The 13,672-nt window shown below is 50.1% G+C and overlaps 1 protein-coding gene across 22 annotated transcripts in view; it reads right to left on the bottom strand.

Moving 5' to 3' along the window:
- ANK2 (ankyrin 2) overlaps positions 1-13,672 on the bottom strand; it is a 284,146-nt gene that overhangs the window by 78,239 nt on the left and 192,235 nt on the right. For all 22 annotated transcript variants that reach the window (XM_019656561.1, XM_019656546.1, XM_019656560.1 and 19 more), the window contains 7 exons: positions 11,467-11,565; positions 11,249-11,347; positions 6,530-6,628; positions 2,977-3,174; positions 1,328-1,426; positions 924-1,022; positions 119-316 (listed from right to left, as the gene is read on the bottom strand). In XM_019656561.1, coding sequence (XP_019512106.1) covers positions 119-316; positions 924-1,022; positions 1,328-1,426; positions 2,977-3,174; positions 6,530-6,628; positions 11,249-11,347; positions 11,467-11,565 — 891 coding nt within the window. The remainder of the gene's footprint in view (positions 1-118; positions 317-923; positions 1,023-1,327; positions 1,427-2,976; positions 3,175-6,529; positions 6,629-11,248; positions 11,348-11,466; positions 11,566-13,672) is intronic.

Raw genomic sequence — 13,672 nt, 5'->3', positions numbered from 1 at the left:
GACACTGCTCTTTCCTTTTAATACACGCCCCCTTGTTGTCCCAAGCTGATTCTGACTGGTTTCTGTTTACATTCATCCAAAAGACTCTTGACTAAAACGAGAGGCAAACGCAGAATACCTTGGTTGACATGTGGATGTCGGCACCCTTATCCAGGAGCAGGGTGACCATATCCGTGTGCCCCTCCTGGGAGGCCAGGTGGAGTGGGGTCACTCCCTGCTTTGTCACACTGTTCGTCTCTGCTCCGTAGTTCAGAAGTGTGGACGCTATCTGCATCTGATTCTTCTTGGCAGCAATGTGTAAAGGCGTGTAGCCATTCTAAAACCAGAAACAGCACACATACTGTGACCCTAAGAGGGCTCCACGGGGCAAGTAAGCCTCTCTCATCAACAGAAGAGGTAAAGACGAGTTTATGGTAAACCCAGTCTTACCCACCACACGTTCCCATCGACACCACCCAAATCTTTGCAACCTGTGTCCCCGGCACCCCGTTCCTACGCCGGGCAGAAGGCGCAGCTTCCTCTTCTGGAGGCGGAGCCTTACACGCCCGCAGGCGGCTTCCTTCCCCGTGCCCGGCCCCACCCCTTCCCCTGCGCCCAACAGTCTGTCCCCTCGAGGGACGCGTGTTCCATCCAGCGCATCAGTACTGCCCGTGCCTGGCGCCCCGGAGCCGGGTGCACGGGTGGGAACAGCGAGCACAGCGCGGGGCCTGGGACTCCCCGACGCGCCCCTGGCTGGTCGCACGTCCTCCGCGCGCCACTCCACGGGTGACCGCGGGGGGGGGGGCAGTCATCCCCACGCGTTCCGCTCCCTCGGGGGCAGTCATCCCCACGCGTTTCAGTCCCCCGGGGGCAGTCATCCCCGCACGTTTCGCTCCCCCGGGGGCGCGCCCACGGCCCCGCGCGCGCACACCGCGCGGCCTCACCTTGGCAGTGGCGTGGGGGGAAGCCCCCTTCTCCAGCAACAGCAGCGCCACCTTCTGGTTGTCGTAATGCGCAGCCACGTGCAGCGGGGTCAGGCCGTTCTGCAAAGGGCCGCAGGTCCCTCGTGAGCGAGCGCCACCCACCCCGGAGCCACGAGCACGCGTGGGAGCTGACGCTGGTCAAGTCCAGGTCAGGCGGGCAGGCGGGCAAGGAGCCGCGGGACCCGGCCCCCGGGGACCCAACACCGCCCTTCATGACGCGGCCGGCCCCGAAAGTGGCGGCCGAGCTCCCGCGAGCACGGCGACCAGACAGAAGCGCCCGGGGCCGTTCCGTGGGCGTCCCGGGCACAGGCCACGGGCACACGGCCGGCCGGGTCCCCGCACGAGCCGCGGTGTCGCGCGCGTACCTTCCCCGCGGCGTCCGCGGCAGCGCGCCGTTGCAGCAGCAGCTTCGCCACGTCCAGGCTCCCGTACTTGGCGGCCACGTGCAGAGGCGTGAACCCCTTCTGAAAGGCAGGGGGGGAAGTGGGTGCGGCCACCCACAAACCCGCTGGGTGAGTGACGTGTTCAGCGAACCGCGTGTTGGGGGAAATGCTGGCAGCACTGACTCTGAGCCATAAACGGGACTAGGAAGAACAATGGAATTCGCCCCGAGTTTGTCTGGACCGACTCTACAGACTGAAACGTGACTTCGTGGGTGGGGTTTATAAAAGCCCCTGGTGCCAGGAAAATGGCTCCAATCTGTGTGTGGAAACGCAGCCTGTCTTTTTCTTGCCTCTAGAATGAGGAGGAGACAATAGCTGCCTTCTCTTCAACCTTCTCTCTCTCCTTTTTATAAGACCTGAATTCCAAATTTCTTCATTTAAATGTTAGAATTATGATTCAGTTGATTTGTATTTTCTGCAGAAACAGCACGCTAAATGGTGGGCAACACGAAAAACGCGGCTTGCCATTGCAAAGCACCCCCCCACCGTGACTCCTCGCCTCTGGGGACGCGCTACGGGGGCTCCTTCCCTGAAGTCCCCTTGGCTTTCAACTCCTCAGATCTGAGCACCTGGATAATTCCCACTTTTGTACATCGGAGGTTTTACACCACAGGCACCAGGTGAGCCAGGGGCTGGAGGGCTGTGCTAGGGCTCCGAGGACACACGCAGATTCGGTTCTCACCACACACTCCCTCCCCCAGAGGCAGCGCTGATGCCTGCTGACCATGAGCAAATGGAAACTCTAAAAATCCGAACCACTGCTGTTCTTGGGGGAAGCACTCTGCCTGCCAACAGCTTGTCTCAGCCCCACCCTTCCGCACTAGCCCAGGCTCCGCGGCTCCAATTCGCTGTGTTCATGTTTTCGTCTCAGTCACATCCAAACAGGGAACTCCAAATTGAATGTATCAACTGGAGAAAAATTCTACTCTTTCCCAGCATGAAAATTTGAATGTAAGGAAAATTCAGGATAGTGTGTCTTCTTTGTTGGACGATAATAACGACTAATAAAGTGGGATTCTCCAGGCCAGCTGTTTAGACACTGCAACTAACCAGGCAAGAGTTCAGCTGGTAAGGACCCGCGTGTACGAAGGGGACAAAGGCTGAACCAGCGTCAGAAAATGCAAGATGACGTGAAGTAGCTTCTAGAAGCTACCGAAACCCTTGCATACAGACAGCACTGCCACTCTGATGCGATTTGCTCTTCCTCGTTAGTTATACTAGCTCAGTATATCTGGGACTCTTTTTTTCCTCGTGGGAATACAGGCTTGATTTCATAGTGCGAAGGGAAGGGAGGGTGGCCCTGCTGTATAGAAACTGTCCTAGTTGAAGGACTAGAAAGCTATACTGGGAACACACTGGCACTAATGATAACGAGTCTAGCATGCCTGCTGAAAATGAGATACGGAATCCCACGATCCCCTCTTATCATTTAGAAAATCCATCTAAAATAATCAGTGCGAGAGCGACAGAGGCCTAAACGAGGTCTCCCCCGGGACAGCCTCTGCCGCAGAGCCCAGAGACTCTGACTCAGGATCCCTCTTGGCCCGTGTTGTCGCGAGGCCACCCCTTACCTTGGTGGCTAAGGACTGGGCGGCCCCTGCTTCCAAGAGGACCGACGCCACGTCCACCCGGCCTTCCCGGGCAGAGATGTGCAGTGGCGTGTACCCATTGGTGGTGGCCGCGTCTGGATGGGCCATATGTTGTAGGAGCAGCTGGACTATCTCCGTCTTCCCCAGGCGAGAGGTGATATGCAAGGGCGTCTGCTCCTCCTACAAGTCAAGTCAAGTCCAGCGTTAGCGCCACGCGCAGGCCCAGACAGACAGCACTTCACACGGACGTCGCACGGGGGCTTCTGGGAATCTCCAGGAACCCCTGCGCACACGGAAGTGGTTACTACCCTGAGTCTGGCTTCTTTAGTGTTTGCCATAGAGGTGATCTGTGTGGTCACAAAATCCTCCTTAGATTCTTCAAAAGCATGTACCTCCATGAACTGGCCCATTGTTTCCTAGGCACACCAAAACATTTCTCAACTCATTAGGCTCCAGCCCTCGTTTATGTTTAAATATAAACCAACTCATGGTTCTGAATAAGAAAGAAATCTAATCCAGAAGCCCTGAGACCTAGATTCTCATCCAAAAGCTTTCACTAAGAGACAGTATTTATTCCGGGAACCGTATCAAGAACAAAAGAATGAGGAATGCTGGGAAAACGCAAGCCAGGGACACAAAAGCTGGTCATTTCTTCAAGGAGAGACTGTGGATAAAGGAGACATTGTACTCTGTGAAAATGTTCCAAGAGGCGCAGCACATGGGTCCGGGACTTGCATCCAGGACTTGAAAGATGAAAAGGAACTCTGGCAAGAAGGAAATGGGGTTAACTATTAGCTGAGTGCTTTCATTTACAGACACAGAGAGCAGGCACTGGCGTAAGGGACAGTGCGACATGTCTGAGGAGGCTCGGACATCACCTGAGTCCAGGTGTAGTCAGGAAAATGACTGCAGAGCTAAAAGAACCAGAGCAAACCATTCTCTTATAAAAAGGAGACAGTGTGTGACCAAGCCGACAAGGGGGCGGGCTGTCTTACAGTTGGCCTGAGGGCGCATCACAGTGACAGCAGCAGGGAAGGACGCTGGGGGAGCTTCCCGGGCTGAGGCTAGTGGGGCGGGCCCGCAGAGCAGGGGGGATGGCTGTCCAGAACAGGCAGCGTCTCCTGGTTATAAGAAAAGAGGAGCAAGAGGGAGCTGCTAGAAGCCAGAAGCAGCACCACATGAGTTTCAGAGCAGCGAGAGGTGAAAATAATAATCAATTCAATTATTTTAATAATAGAACTGGAACTTCACAAAGATCTGCCAGACATAAACTTCTTCATGTGTGATGCACTCGATCCTATCCTCCTACACACCTGAAAGGAAGGTGTGAAAGGTATTACCAGACCGTCTTCCACAGTAGAGAGATTAGGAGGAACTAAATGAGTTCTCTGGGATTGTCCAACGTCACTCAGCTACTAAAACACGACTTGAACTCAGGCCCTGGGTGCTAGAGACAGGCATCTGCCTATACATTCTACAGAAATAGGGACAAGGTGACCACTGACAGGACAAGGGGACTCTCAAAAAGTAAGGAGACTGACAACACTTTAGATGACACAACTTTCTCTGAAACACAGAGGAGAAAAGAGGCCTGGGCAGAATTAACCGTGATAAGGATGGGTGACAACAGCCCTGCCACGGTCACAGAACAGGGACCTTGGCTCGCGGCTGTGAAACCTGCTCCTTCTGGGTTCGCTCCCTTGGACTTCCGCCTGCAGACTTGACAGGATGACACATGTCAGCTGTTTCTGATGAGTGATGGGGAGAGTGGGGCAGGGATGACCCCTAACCCACAGCTGAGCAGTGGCCACGTGTGACGGGGGGTAGCCGAGCATTCGGTTACAGTGTCAGTTAGTACATGTGGTTCTGATCACAAAACAGCAGGCTCGTCTTGAAGAACATTAAGACGTAAGGAAGCAATTGAGGAGATAATAAAAAAATAATAACGACAACATTTATTCAGGAAAAAAAAAAGACATAAGCTGTCGTGCCCACTTTCTTCAACTTCTGGTACAGCCCCACCTGAAGTGGCAAAGGGAAGAACATGCAAATTTGGAAAACAGTCTTCCCAGCTATGCCGAGAGGCATCAGTCCTTTGGGTGTTTGGGGAACCGTTCCCTGAACTGCAAAGAGGGATGTGCGGCCCCACATGCAAGCTGATCCCAGCCACGGCAGAGAACTGGGAAAGCAGAGCGAAACAATCACAGGGGGCAAAGGAAAATGGGGGCGTCTTCCAAACAGAAGGGACGACACCGAGAGCGAGGTCCGTGTCAACCGTGGACTCTGGTGACAATGTACATCCATGTAGGCTTGTCAGTCGTGACAAATGCCCCAGCTGGTGGGGGTTGTGGGTAGCGGGAGGTGGTTCATGAGAGGGGGCAAGGGGTGTATGGGACTCTCTGTACCTTCCTCTCAATTTTCTGTGAACCTCAAGCTGCTCTAAAAATAGTCCTTATGGAAAAAAAGGAAAAATGCCGAGGCAGGGAAAAATACACGGTGAATAACAAAAGTGCTAAGTGTATAAGAACAGGACATAGCGGTGGTGATTCCCAGAGAACACAAGTGACACTCCGCGTACAGTGGATAGAAAGGTGGTGACATCTAAAAGCACCAAGTAGTGCGGAGGCTGCCCATGTGTGACTGGGTTCTGGGGGAAAAGACTAAAAATTCAGTCAGAGGATGGTAAGACAGTCTGGGAGGAGCTTTAAGGTTTCTTAAGTCCAGTCTTCATGCTTCATGATGGAGACCTGGGCATGAAACGAGAATGTGAAGGGCTCCGGCGGGTGCTTTCGCTCCAACACAGGTTCCAACGCGGAGTCAGGACGGCAGAATCCAGCTGAAGCGAGCTTCTAGCTCAGGTATACCCGACATCGAAGGAGAGAAAGTGTTGAAATATTCCACAAGAATCCCACAGACGCTCGTGCAAAGTTAACGGAACAGACGATACAGTGTATTGATAAAAACGACTGGTGTATTCAGTATAAAGGAAGAAAGTGAAAAAGGCAATTGGGACATGAAGTTAAATAAAAAGACGAAGGAAGAGGAGCATTAGACGAAGAAGAAGGAAAAGTCAGCCTGTTGGAATTAAAAGCCATTAGAAACAGGAAAATCCAGTCAAACAGTCTCCAGGGCCCAAATTCTGCTATTTTGGAAAAGTGAAGAAAGACGCGTGGATGCGGAAAACCGGAGCGAGAAGCAAGCAGCGCGTCACAGAGGAGACCCGCGGGGCCGCGGGGGACGGCGCGTCTGAGAAGAGCTTGTTCTAAGGGCCGCGCGGCCTGCGGGTGGAGACGCGTCCGTGGTGAGACACGCGCGCTGACACCGCACAGGGAAGACGATAAATTCATGGAATTGGAGACATGGGAACGCGCTTCCGTGGGTGAAAGCCTGTTCCGCTGTTCGTCAGTGCTGCGCTTCCTACACACGAGTCTGCACATCTTCCCACACGGTAACGCGGCGACATCGGGGTGGCTTCCCCCGGCGCGCACGCGGCGCCGTCCCCCCGCCCCGAGGGCTGGCCCCGCGCGGCACCTACCCTGGCTCTGGCGTCCACGAGGGCCCCGTTCCGCAGCAGGCAGCGCACCACCTCCGCCTGGCCCGCCCGGGCGGCCATGTGCAGCGCCGTCTCCCCGCGCTGCGGGCACAAAGGGCGCAGAGTGAGTGCCCGCCGCGCGCCTCCCACGCGCGCCCCTGTGGGCGCCGTCGGCCCGCCTGGTAGCGCCCCATCTTCACACGCATGAAACAAACAGGTTATTGCTCTCAGCCCACGCGCGACCAGCCGGTCACCCACCCACACTTGACCCAGGGCGCCTTGAGGGTGAAGCCGGCACAACCTCCAAGGTCTGGGGGCACGTCGGCACCTTCTGCCCTTCGCCCTCAGGCTGTCACTGTCGCCCTCGGCCGCGTGAGGGCAGCTCGGTCTCACCGTGATGAGACTCTAGACGCGGAAGACCGAGCCAGCCCGTGGGCGACGGGCGCGTCACGTGCACCGTGCTCGTGTCCTTGTCACAGTCAAGATTTGTTTCTGAGATGAACTCGGTCACACCTGGTTCTCTTTGCGCTGTGACACTAGGCAGCGAGAGTTCACACGTGCCACCTGCCCCAGAGGGCCCCGTTTGTTATTAGTGAGCTCAGGTCGCGAGCCGGTTACTGGAGACGCGCTGAGAGGCAGCAAGGCTGCGGAGCCGCTCCGCGTCCTCAGGCCGCTCGCTCTGTGGGAAGCCTGTTAGTTACCCACTCTAAAAAACAGGCTTTTGGGGGTTTTTTTGAATCATTATATTCTAAAACCACATGTAGTTCTGAACAAGGTAGAGGTGCATTCATTCAAAGAATCTTAGTTAAAAAAGAAACAAGATCCTGGCCTAAAAGTTACGACTTAGTCACCAGAACCCTTCTAGAAAGTAAGGCGACTTCCGCCAACTAAAGGAAGCCACTCCAAATTAAACTGAACTGGTCTTAAAGTTGGTTGTGGTAACTGGGTACTTCCAACAAATACCAAGAAATAATTTCTTCTGATCCCTTGCACAAGAAACCCTTAAATCAGGAAGATTTAAGGAGAGCCTCAGGCTTTTCCCAGCATTCACAGGCCGCATTCCTTTAAAGTTATGAGGAGTTTGTTTCAAATGAGCTGCCTCTGAAAGCTTAAACTTGACCTGTACGCTAATTGTGTCCTTTTACTAATGACTCATTCATCCTCCTTGGCCTTACTTTCCGATGACATAATTTAACTTTTGTAAAGGAAATGTATCTGGAATATGTCGTTTTATAAAATGACTTATTGCTGGAATAGCAATATTTATCTTCAGACTTTGGGACGTGTGGCAACCATGACTTCTAACTCGTTTACTATATCATCCAAAGCCTGTCTTCTAAGCAGATGAAGCTAAGACCTTCTAACTATTAAAAAGAAAGCCCCAAATCTTTACTCAATCTCTAGGTCTTATAAAAGTACAGCAATTTTACTAATTTTGGTAGAAATAAAGACAAAAATGAATTTCCTTAACAGAAATTAAGTCACAGAGCCCTCAGGAGCACCTACTCAATGATGAACTGTATGTTTACTTTATAGCCAAACTTGTCAATAGGGGTTTTCAAAATGTAAAATGCTTCCTATATTCGTCTATTTCCAATACCCATATTTTATACGTAAAATAAGTTATTTTTATGGTGTTTACACATTTGAAATCGATGCGTTATATATAAAACTAATCTAAACTATTAAACATCACATTTATAGAAAGTTCTACACATAGGCCTCTCCCCTTGTAACAGTGGTCTAGCTTGATTGTCATTTAATGACTCTGGGGTAACTGACTTTTGTTGTGAATTGCCCTTAGCTTTTTATGTTATGTTACCCTTGTTTATATGTAAGTGTATATCAGAAAATGAAAGAGAGTGTATATAGTTCTGATCCGTAACTTTCCTTTCGTGGCGTGGACACCTCATCTTATTCAATCCTCCTGCTTTGCTCACCTTAAGCTAAATAACTCTGAGCATCGGGGGGATTGTTAAACATCCCACGAGTGTGAACTTAGCCAGGAACCCACTGACTTGCTGTTTAAAGAGAAATCTTGCGAACACCACACACTGTACTGCCCCAAAGTGCTTGGTGCCCTGCTCCCACGGGGGTCAGCGAACACTGTGGATTATGGATGTGTTAGGACTGGCAGTGCAGCCTTCTGGGTTCGAACATGCATTGGTGAGCTTTCTGGAAGGGGAGCTTTGTAGTAACAATGTCGGCACATGATTGAGTTATTGGTACACCGCACACTCGGAGGGAATTTGGAGACAAAAGCAAGCCTGGCAAGAGAGCGGGCGTGCTCATGACCGAGGCGGGCACCGAACGTCGCGGCCGCTCTCGGCTGTGAAAGCGGACGCTGCGGACAGCTGCACTGCTCTGCTTCGGCTGCATCAGTTGGAAAGCATCAAAGCACGACAGACAGCACTGCATCCAAAAGTGCAACACGGTTTCAGGCAACACACAAAGGCTCCCAGAGCGGGTCAGGAGAGGACCAGCTCTGACGCAGCAAGCAGGCAGGCAGTGTCGCACAGTTCCTCCGTGAGCCTGCGGAGTTTAGGAGCCGGGGCTCTCGCCTCAGGTTCTGAGAACGCACATGCCCACAGGCACCCCCCGCTAGAGAAAGCAGAATCCGTCTAAACGGAGGGGTGCCCGATTACACAAATAAAAATACAGCATGACCAGTGAAACTCTAATTCCAGACCAGTGACTAGCAATTCTTTTAGTATGTCTCAGTGAATGCATGGGACATACACCTATTAAAAGCCATTATCTGAAATTCAAACTTAACTGGCAGTCCTGTATTTTCCTTGGCAACCCTATTGCCATGACAGACAGTAGGGTTGCTCCCTGAAAGACAGCTCATAACAAAATAAAAACAAACAGAAACCAGCCAGGAAACAGGTCAAGGAGATGATTACACTGGCAGGTGCCTCTCGAGCATTTGATTTGAGGGGGCTGAAGGAAGAGAGAATGTAACAGACAGATGAGAACATCGAACAAATGAAGACTCCATAGTGCCCAGAGGCGGAAGTCAAAGCTTCACATAACAATGTCTAAATTTGAGAATCTTTCAGAACCTAAAAATGTCAACATTTTTATCGTTTTTGTTAATGTTTTATTTATGTTATGGGAAAATCTACCTGTAGCCTCCATAGCATTTTTCTGCAGAGGAGAGGACCTCAACATGGAGTAAATCTGAAACTGTCACATGATTTGGAACTGGTCAGTTAAGAAGCAAATTTAGAGTGGCCTCAGAATCACACCACCTTCTCATATGGGTTTTCTTTGATGGTTGTGCAAAAGTCTCCCCTCGGAAAGATTACCTTAGGAGATTTCAATTAAGCATCCCATAGAAGTACTTGTCCATGTTGTTATAACATGATGACATAATGTGACATGGCATCACCATTGCTCCGTGATCTTGTAGGCACTGGAATGCAAATATGGAGCACACAGCATGCTGGGAAAGTCCACAGAGGACTTTGCTGGAAGCTGCTGGTTGGTACAGGTCTCAATTAGGAAGAGAGGCGGTCATCGCTTTTAAAGTCCTAAGAAGTGACTAGAAACTAAACTCGAATCGGCATGCTATGAAATTTCTTAATGGAGTAGCGATTAGCATATAATATTATTACCTTAGGACTAATAAGCTATAATTCAGAAAATTTCTAAACATAGACTTTATATTTCAATTCTTTAATGGTTTTATGCTCCAGTTGTGAAGAGGGAGTATTAAATGATATTTCAAGTCAGATAAATTTATTTCACGTGGATTTTGTCCAGGCAGCAGACACTTCACAGGAACAGTGTGTCAGATGCAGGGAAATGCGAGGGAGTACAAAACGTGAACCTGAACATCCTGTCTCACGACTCAAAGGGAATGAGTCCAAAAATTAGCGACAATGGTTAATCAATTGTTTTGAAAATAAGATTCGTTTTAATAGCAAGCACTGCTGCTTATCTGGGGACAGTCATCTCTGTCGCAGAGTGTGAGAAACCTCAGTACTCTGGTGGCCCCACTGAGCTTCAAGTCCACAACCGCGCCTCGCACAGGGCAGGCTCTAGTCCAAGGAGAGAGCTCGTATGTACTCGGTGCTCTGACAGAGTTTAGAGGGGCAGACCCCAAGAAAATAAAAGACACGTGAAGAAATTGCGAATAAGAACCCTAATTTAGATTAGGCTGCAGAATCCTGGGGTGTCCGGGACTTACTGGCAGAGCTGCAATGGTGACAAAGGGCTCCCCTCTAGCCAACAAAACCAAAGCAAAACTAACACTCGCAGAAGGGTTGACACTGGACAATCTCTGCTGTTGAAAGAGGGAGAATCTGATACCAAGAGAAAGTGCCTAATACTGGTCTGTCTCTGGGTCATCATTGGACATGACAGACTTGACACTTTAACCCCCATCAGCTGGCGTGAGCTCACAGACGCACCTGGAGTGTGTTCGCTCCAACCAGCCTCCCCTTCAGGTGAAGGAGCATGTCTCAGCGCACTTTAATCAGCGTGTAAGAGGCACCTCCACCCACCTGCACCGGAGGCTGGATGGGTTCAGCCCACAGCCTCCGTCCGACCCTCCAGCGCATCTCCTACGCTCTCGGGCACTCTCAGCAAAGTTCTAGCAATTTCTCCCTAACACGTTGTCTCGGGGGCTTGGCTCACAGCCCGGCCGGCCCTAGCGCGCGCACACACACGTTTGCTCACGCTCTCCCATGGTCCTCGGACCCCAGCCATACTCACAATGTTAGTGACATCTGGAGAGGCGCCATTCTGCAGCAGCAGGAGAACAATGTTCAAGTGGCCCATGAAGGCGGCCACGTGAATCGGCGTGAGGCCAGACTGCGGAACAAAGCAACAGCAGTTTCACTGCTCTGCACGGGGCTCGGGTCCTCCCCACACACGGGGAGTGCGGAGGACAGAGCCAGCGAGGGCCGTGCGGTGACAGGGGCGTTTTCTACCTCTGTGATAGCCTGGATGGAAGCCCCATATTTCACCAGCAGCTCCATGACCTTGATGCGGTTTTTCTTGCAGGCAATGTGCAGGGGAGTGAAACCGTTCTGTGCGAGAGACAACGGAGTTAGTCGACAGCATGCAGACACGGTCGCCACACACTCCATGCTGGCACAGCGCAGGCGCTGACACCACAACGTCGCGTGTTACGTCCCTACCGCGGCCGTCGCTGACCTTGGAACCAAAGGTGAGCTTGCCTACGTGAGCTGAGTCTGCCTGTCGTCCTGTTTGGCCACGGAGAAAGGAAAGCCAAGGAAACGACACGGGCCTACTCTTCAAAGAAGGAAGGGACAACAGGGGACAGTGACCCTTGAGAAGGTCTGAACTACTGACTGGTCAGGCGATGCAACGGCTTAACAACACTCGAAGAGAAGCATGTGCTTTCTGATGAACGGCCATTTCTCAGAGCATCAAAACCATTCATCACATTTACTTCAAAAATCCAAGAACGTGACTGCTGCTACAATAAGTGTTTCAGCTTGCTACCATTTTCTTCAGGGAGGAGGAGCTGCAAATTAGCAGGAGTCACTTATGGTGATAATCTTTTATATTCAAAAGTTATATATCTTGTATTAAAAAATTTTTATAAGGAGTTGGATAGTAGCATAAATTATTATGTTGACAATATTTTATATCTTGATGTTATATTTTTCATATTAATAAGTTTTTATAAGATATGTCCATCAAATATATTTTATAAAGAAATGATTATTAAATTCCTAAATAGTTTCAAGGAAAGTATGGTAATTTCTGGAATAACTGGAAGGAGGTATCTGTCAGAGGCAAAGGAATGTGAAGAAGTCTTTAAGGCACTTTTAAACTTTTCAAACTAGGCTAATGTGTAGGAGTTGGGGGAAATTACATAAAAATTGGTTAACCCCGTGCTTAATCCTTACGAGTTATGTGTTATATTTCAGTATAATATTTGTATTTGAACAGTGATCCCTACAGGTAGAATAATTACATCTATTCTGCCAGTTAAATATTTTTCAGGTCCCATGGGGACTGTGGGGCATCGGGCTGCATTTTCTGCGCGAGCAATCCTTAGGGAAGCACAGGGTCTCACTGAGCCCCATGACTGATGCCTCAGTGTTTGTTACATCGGTCCCCATTTACGAGCTGTGGAATTAGCCACACAGAAAGAGCCACACGTATATGCCTCACTAAAAAGATCTGTAATTATTAGAATACAATACTGTATAAGCTTACTGACCACGATCCGACTGAAAATGACTCATTTCCTCCTTGTGAGAAAAAAAATATCCTCACATAATTGCACATAACCCTAACAGTATATTTGCTTCCCAGGCAATGAGGAATAAATTGATCCTGGTGGAAAATTTCTACTGAAAATAAGATTTGATATTTCATAATTGTAATGACATCCTCTCGTCAATATTATCTGAAGACTAATTTAACTGACATAAGTCATGTAAATGTACTGGAGAAAGGTTTGCCTGAGAATTAAGAAATGAGAGGCATAAATTAGTACGTGCCTAACCTCCCCAGTGCTCATGGTTAGAACATAAGCAAAGCAAGGAAAACTTATTCTTCATTAGACCTTGGGAGACACAGAAGCTGCTCCCAGGACAGCCTGACAGCCTCCTGCAGACTTCTCAGGGGCAATTCCTGGAATGGTCTGGATCAAACGTCTCCGGAGGCAGTCAGGCACGACGCGTCCCTTTGCTGTTAGCCGATGGCTAGGTAAGCAGGTCAGTAAGGAAACTCCCCCAGTGAACTCTTCACCAGCTTATATTTTACACTATCTGATACAGTCAGATCCACACACCACTTTACCACCTTTTTTTTTTTTTAAGAAAGATTAATAAAATGTAACTTTTTCATACTTTTCTTTTGGCTCTATCTAGATGTGTCTAAAACTTATTTTATAGCTCCCTACTTTTCAACTTGTATTTTCCATTTAAAATTGTTACCGCTCCAGAGGTTGCCTATCTATCTGCAACTCACTAGTTGTAGACATGTTCCTTGCTGTTCTCTGAAATCTACCCTTGCTCACTGTCATGTACCAACAAACTGTGAGGGCATGCAGGCAGGCGCGTGGGAGGGACACACTGAGCAGAGTGAACTGCCGTAGCTGTGCACTGTGCATGGTGGTGGTGTCTGCCCCACGCTCAGCCAGGTGCGTGTGCCTGT

This window comes from Hipposideros armiger, unplaced genomic scaffold, assembly GCF_001890085.2.
Source record: "Hipposideros armiger isolate ML-2016 unplaced genomic scaffold, ASM189008v1 scaffold_262, whole genome shotgun sequence".
In the NCBI taxonomy this organism is placed as follows: Eukaryota; Metazoa; Chordata; class Mammalia; order Chiroptera; family Hipposideridae; genus Hipposideros; species Hipposideros armiger.
The sequence above is the reverse complement of the archived record's forward strand: the minus strand, read 5'-3'. Positions and strand labels throughout refer to the sequence as shown.